At 40.8% G+C, this 23111-nt stretch overlaps 1 protein-coding gene across 9 annotated transcripts in view; it reads right to left on the bottom strand.

The window, feature by feature from the left end:
• MAP7D2 (MAP7 domain containing 2) overlaps positions 1-23111 on the bottom strand; it is a 48673-nt gene that overhangs the window by 23579 nt on the left and 1983 nt on the right. For all 9 annotated transcript variants that reach the window (XR_014009534.1, XM_081199429.1, XM_081199434.1 and 6 more), the window contains exons 2-3: positions 1038-1115; positions 18-181 (exon numbers count right to left, since the gene is read on the bottom strand). Coding sequence is in view for 8 of the 9 variants with exons in the window: in XM_081199429.1 (XP_081055555.1) it covers positions 18-181; positions 1038-1115 (242 nt within the window). In the remaining variant the exon portion in view is untranslated. The remainder of the gene's footprint in view (positions 1-17; positions 182-1037; positions 1116-23111) is intronic.

Below are 23111 nucleotides of genomic sequence, written 5' to 3' on the forward strand. Positions count from 1 at the left end.
GCTAAAGCACTGCGTACCTCTTCTTCTCTGAGCTTCTGTCTTCTCTTTTCTTCAACAGCCGCCCTTTTCTGCTCCTCCCTCTGCCTCTGCTCCTCCAGCTTCCTCCATCGTTCTTCTATTTGCTTTTCATACTGAAGCTTTGCTCTCCTTTCTTTTTCCAAGATTTGCTGTTCCCTAGCAGCTTCAATAAAGAGAGAAATTCTCCTATTCTGATGTAGAATACAAATCTATGAAGTGCCATACATATTGAAAGAGAATGACGCAGCATACAAAAAAAGGAAGTCTTGGTCCACTAGCATGGCTTAGGTTTTTTTAAAGTGCAAATGTACATTCTATGTCTCTCACACACACTGAAGCAGTCAAATGGTTCAACTTTTCTAAATCGTTAAGTGGAAAATTCAGTAACAATTGATAACCTTGGACATAAATGAAAGTAAAGCTTTCCTCAAACACGTAAGCAGCTAATTGAAGAAGTCCACCACCCTACATGGGCTGAAACATGTAGCACCAAGTCCAAAGAGGCAGAAATAATAAAACCAGATCTATACTTCCCCTTCTGCTCATGGATTGCTGCTGCTTACTCCCCATGTGCTGGTACCCCAATTGCAACTACAGCCATTGGCATGAGCCCTCATGCTTCAGAAATATTAGAGCTGGTACCACCAACAGACTGGAAAGTGAGAGGCTGAGGTTGGGGAGGTGAATGTTGTATGGAAGAGTACCTAAGAACTTTTGTTCTTGCCAAGAACCTTCCCAAGCCAAACTATCCTAAATAGCCTGGCCTAGCAGGGTACAGCCAAAGGAAGAGGTCTATAAAGTTGAGGCTTAGCAGTCCCTGTTTTATTTTTTCAAAAAATAAATGCCTCTGGTTCTAAACTGAGAAAACAGGCCAGAGCCATCGTCAGTGCAGGAAAGACTAGGGAACATGCCCCCAACCTCTGGAAAATTAGGCTTAAAGCCTGCCACCTCGATCCTCAAGGATGCCTTCCCAGAGTGGGCTGTCCAGCTACATCCAAGGAAGAAAAGTGTCAACTTACCAAGATACTTTTCCCTTTCTTCTCTCCTTTCCCTGGCTAGTCTTTGTCTTTCGTCAGTTTTCAGAAATCCATCTACAGCTAATAAACATCAAAGGAGGAAAAACCCATTTTAGCAAAATCACAGCAAGTACCTAAAAACTAGTTAAATACTTAATTTTTTATTATCTTGTTTTTATAGGGATTCCAACTGTCACATTTTTGCAAAATATTTTTGCTAAAATTTAACAACACAAGAGCAGCCTAATCAGTATTTACAGGACAAACCAATCAGCAAAAAAATCAAACACACTTAGTGTTACAATTTTTGTCTAGTTTCACTTATCTCCTGTAAGGTCGGTTTTAGAATAGCATCATATAAAGCAGGGGTCAGCAAACCTTTTCAGCAGGGGGCCGGTCCACTGTCTCTCAGACCTTGTGGGGGGCCAGACTATTTTTTTGGGGGGATGAACGAATTCCTATGCCCCACAAATAAACCAGAGATGCATTTTAAATAAAAGCACACATTCTACTCATATAAAAGCACACTGATTCCCGGACCGTCCGCGGGGCCGGATTTAGGTGATTGGGCTGGATCTGGCCCCTGAGTCTTAGTTTGCCCACCCATGATATAAAGCATGTTACAATCATCCAACCTAGATATTACGTGTATAAAGATGCAGAACACATTAAAAACCCCACCTTTCAGTTGGAAGACTCTGAAAGCAACTATTAGTAAAGCTTCCAACCTCTTACCTGAGGGCAATATGTCTGTGTGTGTAGCAATACCAAACAGGATGAGATCAACACTGGTTTGCTAATCCTTATAATAAAGTTCAAGTACATATTGCTTAGCAATGATACCTACACACCTGAAAATATCTTTCCAACTGTGGTGAGATCCTCCACACGTTTTCCAGACTGTAAAGTGCATTCAATTTTCTTAACAGCCTAGCAGTCTTCTTTGAAAAGACCAAGAGTCTTATGTGCAGACATTTCATTTAATGCATTTTGTTCAACACTTGTATGTTTGTGTCTGTTATCTGCACTGCTTTCTGATTTTAATGCTGACTTTACTATTTGTGGTCTTACACTTTCCCCTCCGATCAGAGAGTGTTTGAATTAAACAAGGATTGTCTCAATATACAATACTAAAAATATTTGTACGTGTCCTTCCCATTCCTCTCATTCTTTAAGGACAAGGCATAAAAGATTTCTTAACATACAACATCCAATGAAAGGAAATACATCTCCCTCCCTTATGCACATTCTTTTTCAGCCACCTCATTTTTTTTAAATCAACATGAATTGCATCTTGGCAATTAATTGTAATTTTTCTATAACTGAACATTACTTTACACGAGCAAACAGGAATGTGTTATTGCTTTACCAACAGCCCATATCTTACACTTGTCTGCTCAGATGTAAATCCCACTTAATTTAATGGGGGTTACTGTTACATAACAGCATACAGGACTGCAGCCAAGTCACCAAGATAAGGGTTCAATTTCAGTGTGCCTAGTTTACTCAACATAATAAACACAGTCAACTTAAAAATTCTGGAGTCTAGTTACATGATACAATGGATCAAATAGGAAAAGATTAAAAGCTTGGACATTTCTTCCTCCAAAATTCCAAAGCCCACTAAGATACTATTAACTTACTATGTGTTTTGTTTTTAATTGTTATGATGTAAATTTAATTTCTTGTAAGCAAACAGACAGAAAATTGTATCCATAATATCATTTATATAAGCATACTGTTGATTGCAAATTGTTCTTCCATAATCCTTGGGTTATTGAATATTATAAACAATGAAGGAACTTGTTAGAAACCCTACATTCCTTGCATTTAGTAGTCTCAGGATGACCCCATGTGGCCATAGCAGAGACTTGCACCTCATCATTTCCTTTGGGGCTGGGACCAGAAATTCAGTCAATGAAGTAACTTAGGAATCTGCTTTATTTTTACAGGGACAAATCACATGGAAATGCTTATAGAGTGGTACCTCGGGTTAAGTATTTAATTCGTTCTGGAGGTCCATACTTAACCTGAAACTGTTCTTAACCTGAAGCACCACTTTAGCTAATGGGGCCTCCTGCTGCTGCCGCGCCTCCGGAGCCCGATTTCTGTTCTCATCCTGAAGCAAAGTTCTTAACCTGAAGCACTATTTCTGGGTTAGCGGAGTCTGTAACCTGAAGCGTCTGTAACCTGAAGCGTACGTAACCCGAGGTACCACTGTAAGTGCGTCATCCAGAAGTATTACAACAATCAGCATACTAATCTACTCCAGGAAAAAAATTGGTGCTTAATATTGGCATCGGGTGATTTTTTTTTTTAACATAATCATAATTTAGCTACTGTAATACTAGTCTAAAGAATTACATAAAGTTTAAACCTGCACTTTTAAAAGAATAGTATCAACATAAGAAGAATCTGCTGGATCAGGCCAGTGGCCCATCTAGTCCAGAATCCTCTTCTCACAGAGTCCAGCCAGGTGCCTGGGGGAAGCTCATAAGCAGGACCTGCGCACAAGAGCACTCTTAGTGGGAGGGGGGAGAGCTGGGGGGGTGAATTCACATCCGGCAACTAATGTGCCCCTTGGGTTTCAGATAGTACATGAGTACTAGAAAGTCTAGGGCATAAATTTTCATGGCCCCCTAATGTCTAAGGTGGCTCATTTACCAGAAGTCATGTACAGTGGTACCTTGGTTTGCATACGTCTTGGTTTGCATATGTTTTGGATTACAAACACGTCAAACCCAGAAGTTTGTGTCCCGGTTTGCAACCTTTTTTTGGATTACAACCCAATTTTTTTGGATTACAATTTTTTTATTATTTTTTTGGAGGTCCCATTGGCGACAGTGTGTCTTGGGTTACAACCTGTTTTGGTTTACAAACGGACCTCCGGAACAGATTATGGTTGTAAACCAAGGTACCACTGTATTCAGTGTTAACTCTGAAAGTGTATCCTCGATTCTGACCGAACTAAGCCTCCTATAGCATAATATACATTAGGCTTAGTTCAGTCAGAATTGAGTATACATTTCCAGAATTAACACTAAATACTGTAGTTAATTAATACTGTAGTTTTCTGTGTATAACAGGCTCCCATGTATAAGATGATCCCTACTTTTAGGGACTCCAATTTAAGAAAATAGAGTGAGATGGCCCAGAGTTGTTCAGCTTTTGGGGAGGATTGCCCAGAGTTGCTGACCTTTTTTGGGAGGGGAATGCCGAATAACACTCACAAAACTCACTCAAACAGTCCAACTGCATCCCTAGACGGGCAACGGCTATATATTTAAAGAACTTATTGCTGTTGGTCTTAATGTTGTCAGCAATGTGCTCCTCAAATTCTTTAGTAGCATTCCTTACTGTCTGCTTGCAATTTTGGAGCAGTCAAACTTTGTGTTCTTAGAGATGTTGTGAGGATAAAATGGGGTAGGATGGGGAGGGGAAGAAACAGGCATGCTACCTTGGGCTACTAGGAGAAAGATGAGGGATAAATGTAATGAATGAAAATATAAACTGCAGATTAGCAGAATCTGAGAATGGTCTGCTTAATGAACGAACAAATGGTGAAATCAAGCAAGATGATATTCTGAAACTTCAATTCATTTCAGGAGTCCCTGCTAGGAGGTTAGGCTTCATGTATCTAAGACTACATACAAAACCCACTGTCAGATTTTGGCTTATTCGATGTCATACTATATTAAGACCCAATTAAATCACTGTGGGTCACTAAGCTTTCAAATTTTAGAAGTTGAAAGCTATGACAGTCTGCTCTAGATTGTCAAGATATATATAAAACACTTTCAGCTGCTGAATAACTGCAACAAGACATAGGAGACTACTACAAGTGAAAAGATTGAGGAGAACCATTTTCTTTCAGTCACTAATTCAGTGTTTCCCAACCTTTTTTGGGCAAAGGCACACTTGTTTCATGAAAAAAATCTCGAGGCACACCACCATTACAGCCCCGCGACGTCAGCGCGCAGCGTCATGCCGGGAGGGACATGAATTGCTAGCAAATTACATAATCACCTCCTTGAGGGCTGGCTCATCTTCTCCGAAGGCAGAACCCCATTAATTAACAGGACAGACTCACACCATAGCCAAGACGAGGAGGGAAAACCTCAGTCATGCACAGTCATGCACATGTGGGGGCTAAATGAGGACGAAGACCGGGCAGAGAGCAGGGTTCAAATCACCCCACCTGGCCAGGACAATCCCTGGGTGCTCCCTTGGGCCACTCGCCTGACCCACCTCGCAGGGCTGTTGTTGCGAGAATAACACGGGGAGAACCACGCGCGCCCCCGGTAGCTCCTTGGAGGAGAAAGCGGGCGATGAATGCAATGCACGAAATATATGAGAGGCGACCAGGTTTTGCAGGTGAGGGGCCCCCGCCAACCTCCGCTTCCAACACCCGGCGCAACGACGCCGAAGTTTCCCCCCGGGCTCGGCTCGGGGAGCAGCGCTGCTCCCCCCCGGCTCCCCTTCGCCCTCCCGGCTCTCTCTGCCGCCCACTGGGGACCCCCCTCACCTGCCAAGTCCGGAGCGCCGGTGGAAGTTGCATGCATGCATGCAGGGCGCCGCGTTGCCATTGCATTGCACTGCACTCCATGCAACGCCTGCACGCATTCATTGCCTTGCACGCCCGCCAAGGGGTCTCCCCGCGGTCCAATGCATCCCCTCCGGCGCGGATGCAGCATTGCAAAAATAAAAACCCCCCGACGCAGCCCTACCTGGGGGGCAGCCTCCGCCTCCGGCGCTCCGCCTCCGCGGGGATCCCCGGGCTCCATCCTGCCGCCCGATCTCCGCGGGGGCGCAGGCAGGCTGCGCAGGGTCTGCGCGGAAGAGCCCCTGCCCGCCCGGCCGCCGCGCTCATTCCATGGCCGGGAGAAGAGCGCTTCAAACAAAACGCCCGGCCCGCCAGGCCACGCTGGGAAACGTAGTTCACGCACCCCGCGCGGGCGCGGAGCCCGAGGGGACTACGGATCCCGGCAGCCCCCGCGCCGGGGACGGAGGGGGAGAGGCCGGGTGCAGGGATGGAGGGACGGGTGGGCGAGCGAGCGAGCGAGTGAGTGGCAGCCGCCAAGCCTTGGCCGAGAGCCAGGAAGGGCCTCCCCGGAGGAGGAGGAGGAGGAGGGAGGCGCAGAGCGGGAGGGAGGGAGGGAACCCCAGGGGTCATCTAGTGACGGCGCCCCAATAGAAAATTTGACTTTTTTTAAAAAAAAAAAATCTTTCGAATTTTTTAATTTTTCCCGCGGCACACCAGGCAACATCTCGCGGCACACTAGTGTGCCGCGGAACAGTGGTTGGGAAACACTGCACTAATTTACAAACTGCACAAGTCAAGAGTATATCAAATAAATGAATAGATGCATTTTTTTTGCTTGCTTAACCAGCACTACTCTTTTAGTACACTAATTCCATACAGATGGATCATCCACTTTAAAATACTATGCAACATCCATACTATTTTATTCATCCATACTGTGTGCCTGTTACCAGCTTGCTCAACTTTCCCTCGGTTTACACATGGGCTTGTTATGTCCAGGTTTGATAACTGTAATACACCTTACATGGGGCTGCCCTTGAAGACAGTTTGGATATTACAACTGGTGCTGAATGTAGCAGCCAGAACACTAGGTGTTTGGATCATGTAACACTTATTCTGTGCCATTTATGCTAGCTGCCTATTCATTTCTGGGCTCAATTTAGGATGCTGCTTTTATCCTTTAACATTCTAAACCAATGCTGGGGGACCTTTGGTCCTTCAGAAGTTTCTGGACCACAGCTCCCATCATAACTAACCATTGGCTGTGTTGGCTGTGACTGATGAGAACTGGAGTCCCAATAACATCTGAAGGGACAAAGGTCCCCCAGCTCTGTTCTGCAGGACCATTGGGAACATTTGGGATGACGAAGTATCAGCATTAGCTAACTAGAGATAATACATCTTCAAACTTAAGTTATTCTTGGAGAAATAAAGTGGAAGCTTTCACTCTATTCCTCTCATAAGCATTTAGACTAGAGCAACAGTATTAAATCTAAAACTTTATGCTCCACCTTCCTCTAGGCCAGGCTTCCTCAGCCTTGGCCCTCCAGATGTTTTGAGACTACAATTCCCATCATCCCTGACCACTGGTCCTGCTAGCTAGGGTTCATGGGAGTTGTAGGCCAAAAACATCCGGAGGGCCAAGTTGAGGAAGCCTGCTCTAGGCCTATGGGGAACACAAAGTTGTAGATTTAATATACAGTACAGTTGCTCCAAATACGTTAAAACCTGTTGGCCATGCCTTGCCCGATGTGTCTTCAGCACTTAGCTTATTACACTCCAATAGTTCCTCTTGCACCATATATATTTTCCCCTTTTCTCCCTGCTCTTCCCCACAGGCTGCATTTAAGCTCACTGTCAATACTAGAAGGAGGAATTAAATGTCAGTGAACTAGAATAAGTGAGAAACTGGCATTTTCTTCCACCAGGTTACTCCTAACCCTGATAGGGTGACAACTAAGTTTTGGGGTGACGGGGAGAAACATTCAATTATGGGGCAGGGTGAAGCATAATAAATATATGGAAACTTGGGTAGAAGTACTTTGAATACTAGTGAGAATTGTCACATGAGAAATCCAAATACTTGGGAGGCAAAGCCTTAGGAAATAAGTGTCATACTATCAATACTGAAGGTTGGCTGAACAGAACTAATGAGGAAGTCTTATTACACTAAGTGAGCTAAGAAGGACACGATTTAACATAATCATTCTGACCTTGGTATCATTAGCACACTAACAGAAAATTTAGTATTGAACACCCTTTTGTAAAATTAGTGGAATAATTACAGTAAAGGTTTACATTAGGCAGAAATGAATGTAAATTTGTTATCCATCTCTCTCCTGCTTCTTCCTGGCAAATATTGTCAAGGAAGAGTCCACTAAAAATGGCTTTAAGGTTACCACTATGGTTTATGTGTGTGCTACAGCCCAGGAGTAAGACGCTATTAGTGGGAGGCAAGACGCTATTAGTGGGATGCAAGAAAGCTCCCTTTAGAAAAGGAAATTATTGTCCAACTGAGAACAAAAACAAGCAAAGACTTTAACAAAATAGATCCATGCAGACAATAAGGGGAGCTAAAAATGAATGCAGGCAAGCTGGTAGTATTCTATACAATAGGTCCTCATATCTTACCTCCTTCTCAAGGGTTACCATGCAGTAGAGTAGTGAAATTTAATGTGACAATTATTTAATTTGTTATTGTACTTTCAGTACACAAAGCTCTCCGGTTAGTTAACACAAAACATGTACCCCCCCAAAAAATGTACAAAATACACACATACATATATATTATATATTAGAGAGAGAGAGAGAGAGAGATCAGCAAATAATACCAAACAAATATTTTTCGAAACTGGGATAGGAAAGCTAGGAGCCCTGTGGCTCCTGGGACCTAGGTTGTGGGTGCCAAAACAAAATGCCTAGGCGCCATTATTATTATTATTATTATTATTATTGCTGCCACGCTAGCAGCCCAGGCAGCCCAGCAGCTATAATATATACACATACACGCATGCTGCCAGGCTTATCAGGTGGTTTGCAGGGTAGCGCTGCAGCAAAAGACACGTCTTTTGCTATCGTGCTACCCTGCGGAAACCTGATTCATCAGCAGCTATTGATTGATTGATTGATTGATTGATTGCTGCCAGGCAAATCTGGTGGTTTGCAGGGTAGTGTGGCAGCAACAGATGTGTGTCTTTTGCTGCTGCAGTGCCCAGCAGACAAGGAGACTGCAGCCAGGCAAATGGAGATGCTAGACATCAAGGGTGGCATCTGGACATCTCCATCCAGTTACAAAAGGCCGGCTGCCTGCTGCAAAATGTGACTGGTGCCTGGATAATTTTGAATGCTGAGCAAATAAATACATAAACAGTGACTAAAAATACAGTGGTACCTCAGGTTAAGTACTTAATTCGTTCCGGAGGGGTGTTCTTAACCTGAAACTGTTTTTAACCTGAAGCACCACTTTAGCTAATGGGGGCCTCCTGCTGCCGCCGCGCCGCCGGAGCACGATTTCTGTTCTCATCCTGAAGCAAAGTTCTTAACCTGAAGCACTATTTCTGGGTTAGTGGAGTCTGTAACCTGAAGCGTCTGTAACCCAAGGTACCACTGTACTTACATACAAACAAACATACCTTCTGTCAGTTTAAGATTATAATTGTAAGTCACACTTACTAGGTCCACTGAACACACTTGGGTTTTTCTAAGAAAACATAGAATCATAGAATTGTATTCATAGGACTATGTGACAATTACTTACGTTTGGGGTTTCTACAATACTGAATTTCTGAAACTCCTTTGGTATATATTGTGCCAAGCCACTTATCCAACTACCACAAATATGCCAAAGTGCCATATTCAGAGGTCTGCACATCTTGACTGCCTGAAGGCATCATGAAGTTGCACAGCTTTGAAAGTGCTTCAGGTGTTTTCAAGATCCAGTAAAACTGCAGGGGGAAACCTCTGGCTTCCTCCTCAGCTCTCAGCTCAGAAGCAGTGGAGGGTGTTAGGACTGGCTGTGCTGGATTTTTGAGAGCCTCATATTTTTACAGAATGGGGTTTTTCATCAGATTAGATTTTAAAAATGCTCTTGCCCATATTTGTAGATTCTGGTCCATTTGGGTACTATTACTATCATATGCAATGGTATTATTTTTGGCCACTTGCGATAGCAGCAAAATAAAATTACACTGTGGGCAACTCACACTATGTTAACCCTGTTAATGAACATAATAACAGGCACAATGGTTGTCATGGTAGAGATGGCAATCTGAGTGTACTTATTTTTCTGGAAATTCAAGATAAGTAATATGTGTTCACAGAAACTAAAAAAAAACCCTAAAGTAGTTATTAAATTTAACTGCAAGAGCTTTCAAATGCAGAGTTCGCAATGCTCTGTTGCATCTGTTGTGACAAGCTACTCAGTTAAAAATAAATAAATCCCCCTGTATATACATTTTGTGTTTAAGCAAATTATGTGTTACTATCAAACTTTCTCATTCTTGAATTTCCATAATATATGAACACAAAAAGCCAATACAATAGTCTTGCTACATCAGAGGATCATACAGGTTTAAGAATTAAAATATCCAATTGAAAAATCAATAAATGTACATTTTGACCAAGTCATGTATATTTTCTTGAAACTGTTAATGGAATGGAACATTCCATTTGTATTATTTAAATCTTCATTTTTATACACTGCAAAATAGTTACTAGTCCAAGATCTGCACCCAAAGAGTTATACGAAGTCAGACCTCTTATAACTCCTAATGAAACTGTGGTAAGAATCAACAGCAATTTGCTGTAGGCTGGATCACACTAGTGAGAGTAAACTAGAGCTAAGCAAAGCAACTACAGAATGAGGGCTGTATAAGATCTGAGTGCTAGAAATAGAAGATAACTTCATCATTCATTTCTATCATAGGAAAAGTTGTTTTTCACAGCACAGGTGGTACCTACAACTGTTTTCTGTGGACCAGTAGTGCTAACTTTAACATCTGAATTCCCTCTTCTATCATTCCCATCTGTTAACTATAGGAAAATCAGAGTTGCTAATGCAATATATATTCTTTCATACATACTATTCTTTTTCTAATCTTGTATCTCACTCATGTGCCTAAAATCATCCAAAAGCAGCCTATAACAGGCTGGTCTGATATGGCCAAATCACCACTACCTCAACGAGGTTTTCAGTGAAAATTTCTCTACAAGGAAATCATTCCATCTCAAAACTGCAATGAAGTTAGAAAAAACACAGTTTTCCCTACACCAATTAAAATAATGTTATGAGTTTGGGATAAGGGGTTCTGGCTGCATGCTGAGACCATTCCAATTCCTAGATTCAGCAAGTGTTAAAATCTAAACAAAGATAGACAATTCCTGGAATAACCAGGCTGGCTTCCTGGTGAAGAAACGGCCTAAGTATGAGTCGCTAAGGAGTTGTCATGGCTGCTTGTTGCCAGCCACGTATACTGCAGCATGATAACAGTCTTACAATTTTATAATATAATATAATATAATATAATATAATATAATATAATATAATATAATATAATATAATATAATATAATATAATATAATATAATATAATATAATATAATATATCCTCAGGTAGTTTAACTGTCCCTTTTATTTACTTGGAAGTATGGTAGATCAAGCTATTTTAAATCCTTTACCATTAATGTTCATTTTATCAAGTGTATTTAATAAATTCAAAAACTTTAGAACATTAACTACTACAATTTTCCTTCACCACATGGCCACTTGATGGCCCTCGCAGGAACCTTTGTCCTCACCACATAACCATTTTCACAAAATTTCTAGCTACCAGACCAGTCTTTTGCCTTATTTCCATGGCAAAACCAGGAAACTTCCATTTATTAAAGCCCACATCCTTAATGGATGGTGAAAACAGATTTACAAAACTTGATATTTGAGTAATTAAATTATCTGTTTTTGATGATTAGCTAAACACATCTCTTTGAATTCTGCTGATTATATTAATCTGCACAGGTTTAAGTATATTTTTATTGCAGTTCTATATTACCTTTTAACACAAATGTTCCCAAAGCAGTTTATATACAATTCGGGAAAACATTACGTATACAAAGTTATAAAATATTTTGAACAACACACACAGAAAAGCACACATTTCCAGTTAAATCCCAGATGTCTGGAAAAACATGTTTTTGCTTTTCTCTAAAACAAGACCAAGGAAGAACACAGATATGCTGAAGGACTGTAATCCATAGTTGCAGAGCCACCACCGAAAAGGCTTTGATCCTTGTAGCACAGGGACAGAGAACCTATGGCCTAGCAGATGTTACTGGACTGCAGGTTCTCCATCCTTGTTCTAGCATGTCATCTCAGCTCCCAGAAAGAGCTGAGAATTGTCAGTAGATCATAGAATGGGGGTGTGAGGAAGAGACAAGAGTCATTCTTCAACACAATCATGATGATTTGAACTTTAAAGGCTATAAACCGCACTTTCAGAAAAACTTACAAGATGAGCAATGGAGATGTTTTGGAATTCTGCAACATGTTCAAGTCTGATCATAAAAAGCAGTAGATTTCTGTACCAGCTGAAGCTTCCAGGCTATTCTCAAAAGGACGACCCACATAAGAGTACATTGCAGTAGCCCAATTTGGAGGTCACCAGGTCATGAATGACACCAGCAAGGTTCTTGACAATTTTCATAAGTCATGATATATAACTTCCATGATGAAGACACTAGAAAAGTGTTGCCTTGTGAGAAATTTTCCGAAATGTGGGATACAAAAGTATTTATTTAATAAATTGCACATTCAGCAGAATGAAGAATCAATATCAATACTTGCTGGCATTACAACAATTATTGGTGATTAAAATGAGAGAGGGTCCCCCCCCCCAATATCCATTATATCCATATTACTCTGAACAGGAGTGGCTAAATGGCTAAAACCAGGTAAAATGCTTGATTCATGGTTCTGTACTTCAGACTTGGAAAACCAGATGCATGAAGATCTCTTCACAGATAGAGGTGTTTTTTTCCTTACAAAAAGCAAACAAAGCTCTAATTAAAACCATGACTGTTTAGTTACCCTCAATAACGCTGTGCTACAGAACAAACCACTGTATTGCTTTCAAAAACACACTTTCAAGCTCATAATCTGCTGGCACAGCATTTACTCAGCAATGCTGAATTGACATCTCTTACAGGGTGCAAGATAAGGACTAACCTTGAGAAGACTTCAGAGACTAATGGAAGGCCAAATGTACTTAACTGATGTTCTTAAATAAATATAAATAAATGAAACATATCACAACATGGGCAGTGTGTTTTAGAATCTTGTTTTGAAATTTAAGACTTCTATTTCAATCACCATGAAAAAGTGTCTCTGAAGTGAGTGTTACCCAAACACCCACCTTGGCAATTTAATATACCATCAATGACAAAAAACAACAACCAGGCTGACACAAACAGTTAAGGGCATATTCAACATAGGGTTTTGTTTACTTTTTTATTGTATCCTCTACTAAAATCATTATTCATCTTGGCATGTATACGGATGCACTACTAATATGTAAAGGGAGACAGCTGAGTTTGGACTAGAACAATGTGTTAGGTTCTTACTCAATATCATTTCCCTCTTTTATATAACCAAGTACTAACCAACACCCACATTTATTAGTTCAGGCGTCATTATACATTACTAAATAAAGCAATACGCTTTCTCCCTCACTTCTTGCTATATAATTAGTGTGAAACAAGTCACCCATTTCTTTGATGTTGTTGCTTTGTTATTTTAAACATGTGAACTGAAACAAACTGAAAGTTTATGAAGTGCTAACTCTGTTACAACAATCTAAGAAATTATGACTATTAAACACAAATTCACAAAAAACCCCAAAGTGTATGAACAGGTAGCAGTTAAAATACAACCTTGCTTGAACACTTTTGATTCTAATTTGTTTTCTTAATTGGCTGACTAATTATTTTCTTAGCAGGATTTCCCAAAATGTTCGTTAGCCATCATAAAACATGTGCAAGGTGAGCTTCAGAGGTGCTCTGAGTGTGGCATTCTCATTCTTCCATATCTACAGCAGGGCAGTCCACCCTCTCAGACCAAGTGGTCCGCAAGAGTACTTTGACACAGAACCAGCCGCTGAATTAAATTTCCATATCAGAAATTAAAGTGTCTGCAATATAGCTAGTATTATTTAATATACGCAATTAGTATGTTTAATTGAATATCTATAATAAAATGAATATATTTAATATATTCACTTAGTAAAGAAAATTGAATACACAAACAGATGTATGTGCTTTCGTTAACAATGCTGCCAAAACAGGTGCTGCTCAGCTTCTCTGCCAGGTTAGCGGGACAGTGAGTGAGCAATAGGCTGCTGCGGCAAAGGGTGCAATGGAGGTGGCTCCAGAGGAGCCATACTGCCAATGTCACCAGTGGGTGACCAAAGCAGCATGGCGCGGACTCCATCTCTTGGAGCCAGCTGTGCAGGTACCCTGCAAGGACACTACAGAACAGCATGGCCTGCAGCCACCCCTTCCCTTGTCCACCAAGGGCCACCCAAAAAGGCCTTACAGGCCACCTGCGGCCAGCATGTAGGACCACCCTGATCTAGAGCCATTTATTCTGCAAGCCATTCTGTCTTGCACCTGTCTTCCTCCAAGGTATTCAGTACATTAAAGAATGACCACTTTTGATTTATTTGAGGTTCATGTACCTTGCAGGACCCAACCACTGTTAAATGGAACAATCTATATGGCTTAGCAAACCATAGTTAACGGAACAAAACCTTGACTTCCTATGGTTTACTTGGCATGAAACAGCCATGATCCCCAGCTCTGACACAATGCTAAGTCGGGGATGGTGGTTTGTTTCTCTGGTGCATTAATGTGGATGAGCAAGGAAGATGAGATCAGCATGTTCACAGGAAACCATTAAATATAGTTTATTATGGTACACTATGCAGATAAGACCAATGTGACTTGGGAATGCTTCTTTAAATCATATATTCTTCCACCAAAACCCTAATTCACAGAGGCAAGAACTGCAAACTTGTGAGGTCTTCCTTTGGGGCAGCCCTTGCTACTGGAGCAGGGTGAAGATAGTTATTCAATTTCTAGTGGCAAGCCAGCAGTCCTTAGGCATTTTAAGCTAGCTGTTTTATTATGAAATGCAGGTAGAGCGGTATACTCAATGCTCCACGTGCCAGCCTCCTTCTCTGCCTCAAGTCTCAAACAGAGATTAGAACCACTCATTAAACTATCAACATCATAACTGCAAAAGTGACTAGATTTCAAACCAAGACAAAAAACAGAATAAAAAACAAAACAACCTGGATAATCCAACATGTAAAAACACTGACAAATATTTCTGATGTTACATGGCATATAATGTCACCTTTGAAGTATGCAATCACATAAGGTATACATAAGGTATAACGTTATATAAAACCCTTGCTTCTATTTGACAAATTGTTCAAGCTCACTGAATCAGATAGCTATCCATGTATGTTGGACAACTTTCCCCTTTAAAAATCTGTTGAAAGCACTTTTAGCAGGCAGCATCTTATTTCAGAATCAAGAACTTGTTTTCTTGCTGATGTAATTTTGTTTTGTTTTGCATCTTTGTTACACTCAGATCACTATGGTTTTTATAATATACTTATCATGAGAAAAGGACAAGTACACTACAGCGAACTCCCCATTTGTGCATGATTGGCATGTGTCCGACCACGGATATGCGATAGTCCTTTTCAGCACCCCAAAGGGGCGGGGGGTGGAGTCAGAACCAGATAGGTTTATGCACATCCCACTGATGTGCACAGTGCCCGTAAACGGGGATTGCCTGTGTACTAAATTAAAAACATCCAAGAGTTACCATTTACTTGTATTGCAGTGGCTGTGGTAGGATTAGCAGTCTTGCCCTATAGAACTTTAAAAAAAAACAACTTGAAACAAAAAGTTGACTTTTTATAGAGGTCAATTCCCCTTGGGTATTTCTGTCGAAGAACTAAGCTTCCATCAGAGTTATTCAAATTCAGTGTCTGCATAGTAGGTACTTTGCTACAGGCACTCCTTCCACATCAAGCTTCAATTAAGCCTTCATTAAAAGCAATGATTTCACCTCATGTAACTCCCTACTTTCCCTTTGATGAGAAGCCTTGTGGCAGAATGACTGCACGAGCCTGAACCTTCCTTCAGTTTGTCAGTTAAATTTCTGGCAGTTTTACACACTTGCTTTTATAACAACTGAACAAATTCATCCTGTGAAAAAGGAGACAGATGATCTAAAGGAGTAGGCTTGACCATCACATGCTGTGGTAGATGTTCTACTGCGGCACACACAAAAACTCTTGTGGCACCTTAAATATTAGTAAATTTATTGTGGCTTAAGTTTTCATGAACCAGAACCCTCTTCACCAGCTGAAAACTGTGGTCAGCTTGGTGTTATATGCCCCTTGAGTAAAAAGAGAATACAGTGGTACCTCTAGTTATGAACTTAATTCATTCCAGAGGTCCGTTCTTAACCTGAAACTGTTCTTAACCTGAAGCACCACTTTAGCTAATGGGGCCTCCTGCTGCCGCTGCACCGCCAGCACACAATTTCCATTCTCATCCTGGGGCAAAGTTCTCCACTCAAGGTAACTCTTCCAGGTTAGCAGAGTTTGCAACCTGAAGCATTTGTAACCTGAGGTGTCTGTTGCTCGAGGTACTACTGTAAAACTTGTTTAAACAAAGCAAGGTTTAAAATTTCAAGTGATGGAAGAGAGGAGGTGTAAGTATGCATATGTAAGTAGTTAAATTTTATTTTTTATTGTATGTATTTATTATATTATTATTTTCTAACATTATCAGCTGCTTTGGGCATGCATTGCCATGGATGAATTTCAATGCTATTTTACATGGTGTTAATTTATTGCATGCACTGTACAGTGGTACCTCAGGATGTGAATGAGATCCGTTCCGGAACCCCGTTCGCATCCTGAAGTGAACGCAACCCGCAACTGCGTGTGCGTGAGTCGTGATTTGCCGCTTTCATGCATGCCGCCATTTTGACCATCTGCGCATGCGCAAGCGGCAAAACCCGGAAGTAACGTGTTCCGTTACTTCTGGGTTGCTGCGGAGTGCAACCTGAAAGCGCTCAACCTGAAGCAACCTGAGGTATGACTGTACTTTTATTGCACATTTCTTCTGTAAAAATATGTATTAATGTTGGGATAAAAAGCAGATTAATAAATGATACCATGGAAAATGAAGATAACACATGTCACTGTACCTCACCAAGAATGTGTGTTCATTTGTTGTATTTTCAGATAAGAGAAACTAGATAATCCGTTCTTATCCATGGATCTTTCTACGTCCAGAATCACAAGCTATGTAAACAACTGAATATTTTAATACTAAGGAGCAATGGGAATGAGAGAGACATGATCTACCAACATTAACATGCATGTCTTCTGCCAAGAGCACCAACAGAATGTTTTCAAGCCTATGCTACTTCAGGAAAATTTGTGATGTCACGTGCAAGCTACCAGTTCAAACAGCAATTAAATTATCAAGTATTAAGTTTCAGCCAGTCCCAAATGGCAAACATTGAGAGTGGCTTTAGAAACAGGAGCTAACAAAACGTTAATAAAAAGCTGAAACAGAGACACAGACTTAAAACTCTAATAACCTTACCAATAACTTATACATGGACTATGAACCATATGGTGCAGATATTACTGCAAATTTATTATGCTATTTTTCTGACATACAAATGAGATAAGAAGACTTGGTCTATTTATTTGTATTATGTATTAGTCCTATGATCCTTGTTTATAAAACCCAATTAGAAAAACCTCTTATAACCTAGATAATCTAGGTTGCATACATCGTCCATAGATCCTTATTCTTCTACAGTGGTACTTCTGGTTGCGAACGGGATCCGTTCCGGAGTCCCGTTCGCAACACGAGCAGAATGCAACCTGCATCTGCACGTGCCGCATCTGCGCATTACGTCATTTTGCGCATCTGCGCATGCGGAGAAATCCAGAAGTAATGCTTTCCGGTACTTCCGGGTTGCCGCGGGACACAACCTGAAAAAACGTATCATGAAGCAAACGCAACACGAGGTATGACTGTACACAGAACTGTAGATTCTACCTTCTTCAGAATATTTATATGATCATCATCAATTTGAGTTATTAATTGCCATTCATCATAAGGTCCCAGAGTTGTTGGCATCTGTTTATCTCGAGAGACAATGGAGTGTGCCTATGGGCTGAAGTGGCTGTGTTAGCAGCACCAAAGTGATTTCCTTTGGGCACAAGCCTGGGTAGCGAGTACGGAAGTCCTGGTCTTCCCAGACCACAAGACTTCCCTCCTGGCCTCGCTGGTCTGGTCCAAAGGAAAACAGAGCAATACGTTTGGCAACAACTTGGCAGCAGGAGTTGCCGGAAGGAGGCGTATAAGGCGCCATCCAACTGTCTTAGGAGCTCCACTCTGGATTTGTGTAAGGTGTTTAACAGAACTTAACTGCTCACTAGGCAAAAGAAAAGAAGCCAAAGGTATTGGTGGCCAGACAGTGTAAAGATCCTGATGTTCCCTTTGTAGCTATTCAGCTCAAGCAAGGTCAACTTCAAACAAAATACTGTAATGTGACCGAGTTGCCCATATGAACAGTTTTTATCAGTGCAACATAGTAGACAGTGCAGGCCAGCTTTTAACCCGTATCTTCTTGCCTTAAAATGCTGCAAGTGCATTTTCCTTGGAACTAATCATGCATGGGCACAGCTGTCAGATAAATTCACTGGAGCATGTGGGAGTTTGCCTGGAATTCTAATGTCCAATCTTTTTTCCTTTTTTTAATTTAAAAACATTCAGGGCTTTTAAAATGTTCTCCTGGAAAAAAGCGTTCACAACATATATATCTATCTATCCATATTAGTGCTACGTGCTCCTGTTAATGTCCAGCACTAGTGTGAAAAAGCTCCTTATGATGCAGAAGCAGGTCTCCTTGATAAACCCAACTGCATTCTTACTTGGAGAGATGTTTTTTAAAAAGGAAGGTGGAAAACCTTTACAGGAAACAGTGTGGTGTAGTGGTTAAGAGCGGTAGTCACGTAATCTGGGAAACCGGGTTCGCGTCCCCGCTCCTCCACATGCAGCTGCTGGGTGACCTTGGGCCAGTCACACTTCTGTGAAGTCTCTCAGCCCCACTCACCTCACAGAGTGTTTGTTGTGGGGGAGGAAGGGAAAGGAGAATGTTAGCCGCTTTGAGACTCCTGAAGGGGAGTGAAAGGCGGGATATCAAATCCAAACTCTTCTTCTTCTTCTTCTTCTTAAGGTTACTGACAAATTTTCAAGGTCTAAAGGGTAAAACTGAACCTGCTACACAGTCTATGGGAAGGTAATCCCAATGGGCATTCCTTGAATTTTCTGTGTTTCACCAGCAAACACCCTTCTTTTTAAAGGAGGAAGATGCTGCTCCACGTTACAAACTGTAGCCGTGATCAAATGGATTGTTTCAGCTCCAAACCAAATTGATTTTGTTAGAAGAAGGCAGTTGCCGAGCTGGAATTGATTACCACTCATCAGGAACAGTTGGGCTCCTCAGAAGAACTGTATACGTTTGAAATCAATATAATACATACAAAGGGAAGCAAGAGTCAGTTAGTTCTGGCAGGTTGAAACTATATCCTTGGTGGCTTTCCAGCTCTGATATGGCACAGACAATATTGCTGTATTATAATCTTGACTCATACCAATATTAGCATTTAGAGTTAATTAGTATTAAGGATTGCATGTCCTCTCTCTTTCAAAGACAGTATATATTCTAACATTTCAGAAGCAATGTATAGAATACGTCCTAAACACAATTGTAGTTGTTTTTCAAAAAAGACTCAAGTTTTCTGCATTTGAGAGCAATCCTTTCACAGTACGGTGAAACATAATGATCAGCTAGTTTTGAAATTGATATGTAAATATTATTACACATGGGCATCTAAAACCATGCATGTTAGTGACAGCTCCCCTGCATAATGAAAAGCTTCAATTACCATCTCAAACTAACAAAATTGCATACTCCTGGCAAAATACAAGGGGCAGGAAAAGGTGGGGAGAAGCCTAGCAACCACATACAGCTATATCAAGGCTCTAAAGTTTGCAAATGTCATTACATTAATTGAAAATATGGCAAAACCTGAGATGAAATACAACACCCCATCAAAGTTAGAAAAAGAAGTTCTCATTAATGAGAACAATGTGGAATGAATGTCTACTGTTCAAAGAGAAAAAGCCACAATTCCACTGGCCATGCTTCAAGTCCTTGAGCTGCACCCAAAGTAGTATTCTGAATCCCAGCCAAGTTATTTATTTTTTTAAGTCTGCGTGCACACACACATATATCAATGATACTCACCTGAATTCATACCTGACTGAATGAGGCTTGCCTGCTTTTTCAGCAAAGCTTTTGCTAACCATCCTAACAGCAGAGAACCTGGCTGCCCCCTCTTGCAATTTGACTCTAGCCCCATCCCTATTTGTCCATTCTCTACATTTGCCCCATCCTGTATCATTGTTATTTATTCCATTTATATACCACCCTTCATCCATCTTACAATAGACCAAAAACCTAACTATACACACAAACCAATTGAACAATAGTATAACATACTAAAACTGGAACAATTACCAAATCACGACAGCCAATACAGCCGTGATAAAAACATAGTCTTAATGGACTGCAATTCCTCTAAGAGTCATATCACAATGTTCTATACAGCTCCTGACCTACTTTATAATTTTAATAATTTTTAAAATTGTAGGAGTGAAGCATACCCTAAAGTGCCATTTACAATTCTCACATAGTAAAAGGACTGTACTATTTCATTAACATTCCCAAACATTTCTGTAACGTAAATATTCCAGTAAAGACAAAGGTTTTGCTTTTTCAATTTGTTCCACACTAAATATTAAAGAAATGGTTTTTTTACAGCGCAACCCTTTAATACACACTGAATGGATGAAAAAAATGTGTGATGTGTATTCCCTACATAAACAGGCTTACATTATATAAAAATGTTAAGTTTGGTAAACTGCTCAGTAACCTATAAAACCACCTTCAAGGGAAGCTCTAACTCCTTAAACCTGTATGGTGCTAGTGAATTCAGCTGAGCTACCCAGTGAAGAAGTCAGTGAGTAGCTGAGAAAGGTGCACACACATATTCAGCTAAAACAAAGAAATCTGGTCATTCTTCCTAATATATTACAGGGGCTTGGGGTCTCTCGCAACAACATAAAAATGGAAGCACACTTTCTTTCAGGCAACACATTAGTGCTGATCAACTACACAGGTTAGCATTTTAATAATGTACTGTAATTCTTTATTTCAAATACAGATGAGCTGAGCAACTTCCTGAACATCTTTCATACTGATGATCCTGCATTACCAGCTGAATGTTGTATTCAGTAGGGAATTCCCACAAGCTGATCCGCAAATCACACTGAACTAAATGAAATCGAGAAAACTAAGGCGGAAATGCTATGCACAAAGACCCTGCCGAACACCGTGAAACTTTCATCTGAGTAATCATGCATAAGATTGCACTCTTAATTTTCAGTAAGATTTCTGACTTTACATTTGCTTCTGACAAAGCCAGAATTCATAGTAAAGCAAATAATGCAACCAAGAAGGCATGGTTTTGTATACAACTACTGCTTGTATTTTCCATAGAACATGTGAAATAGGAATCCCAGAGTAACAGTTTAAATAAAAAGTTGTGGTTTCTGTTCCTAAAATAGCTCATACAACACAAATGTACCTGTCTAAAAGTTCATCATAAGCCTGGATTTACAGGGTGGACCAGGAGAGACGCACACCATTCGCTTCAGGCTGTTGTATTTAATGGCTACTTGTGAAAATAATAGTTTACAGTGAAATGGTGTGCCTAACTAACTCAACTAAGGCTGGATTCAAAGGTCAGCTTTTAAACCCAAACGTCTCACATACTTTTTCAATTTATCCAATGCTACAGGCATATATACATATTTTGGTTTTTCCTCAGCTCATAGGCTAATCAGTGCTCAGAGGATGAAGGAACATAGGAACCAATAGATTTGTTGGAATCCGTTTATAGAAAATAAAATATGTATGACACAAAATATCTCTGTGACTTCCTCTTCAGAGAGATGCTGAACTACTTTTCTTTAAACAATATTTTGGTCAATTGATAGTACAGTAGTTACGGTAGTTATTGCTTATTGTAGTTTTTTAGTCATTTAGTCGTGTCCGACTCTTCATGACCCCATGGACCAGAGCACGCCAGGCACTCCTGTCTTCCACTGCCTCCTGCAGTTTGGTCAAACTCATGCTGGTAGCTTCGAGAACACTGTCCAACCACCTCGTCCTCTGTCGTCCCCTTCTCCTTGTACCCTCAATCTTTCCCAACATCAGAGTCTTTTCCAGGGAGTCTTCTCTTCTCATGAGGTGTATTGGAGTATTGGAGCCTCAGCTTCAGGATCTGTCCTTCCAGTGAGCACTCAGGGCTGATTTCATTAAGAATGGATAGATCTGATCTTCTTGCAGTCCATTGGACTCTCAAGAGTCTCCTCCAGCCCCATAATTCAAAAGCATCTATTCTTCGGCGATCAGCCTTCTTTATGGTCGAGCTCTCACTTCCATACATCACTACTGGGAAAACCATAGCTTTTACTATACGGACCTTTGTTGGCAAGGTGATGTCTCTACTTTTTAAGATGCTGTGTAGGTTTGTCATTGCTTTTCTCCCAAGAAGCAGGCGTCTTTTAATTTCGTGACTGCTGTCACCATCTGCGGTGATCATGGAGCCCAAGAAAGTAAAATCTCTCACTGCCTCCATTTCTTCTCCTTCTATTTGCCAGGAGGTGATGGGCCCAGTGGCCATGATCTTCGTTTTTTTGATGTTGAGCTTCAGACCATATTTTGTGCTCTCCTCTTTCACCCTCATTAAAAGGTTCTTTAATTCCTCCTCACTTTCTGCCATCAAGGTTGGCTTATTGTATAGGGTAGGGTTTTTAAAGTCAAGAACTTGAACACACATATACATTTGAAAGTGATAGGGCTTTTGCTGCCATCTTTAACTAACTGGTTTACTGTGCAATGGGCTTGAAGTGAGGAAAATGAATTTAAAGTAAAACAATTAATGTAGTGACTATTCTGGAATTTGTATTCGATACCCATAATGAATCAATGTAGGTCACTACCTACAAAAGCTTGTGTCACAAGAAGTCACGAAAATGCTATCACACTACTGTAGCACTGAAACTTTCCTAAAATTTGCATGAAGCTAGTCATCCTTTAGGGCAGTGTTTCCCAACCTGTGGGTCATGACCCACAAATGGGTCACAAAGCCGGTGCAAGTGGGTCACAGACACAGGTAAACCCAAAATAATTGCTTTTAATCCTTAACAAGCATGATGAATACTACTTACAACTGTGTCTCTTACAACTTGCACCCAAACACTGCAAGTGTGCGAGTCTTACATTCTAACATTTGGGAACTGCTG

Source organism: Podarcis bocagei (genome assembly GCF_964188305.1).
Source record: "Podarcis bocagei genome assembly, chromosome: 6".
NCBI classification, from domain to species: Eukaryota; Metazoa; Chordata; class Lepidosauria; order Squamata; family Lacertidae; genus Podarcis; species Podarcis bocagei.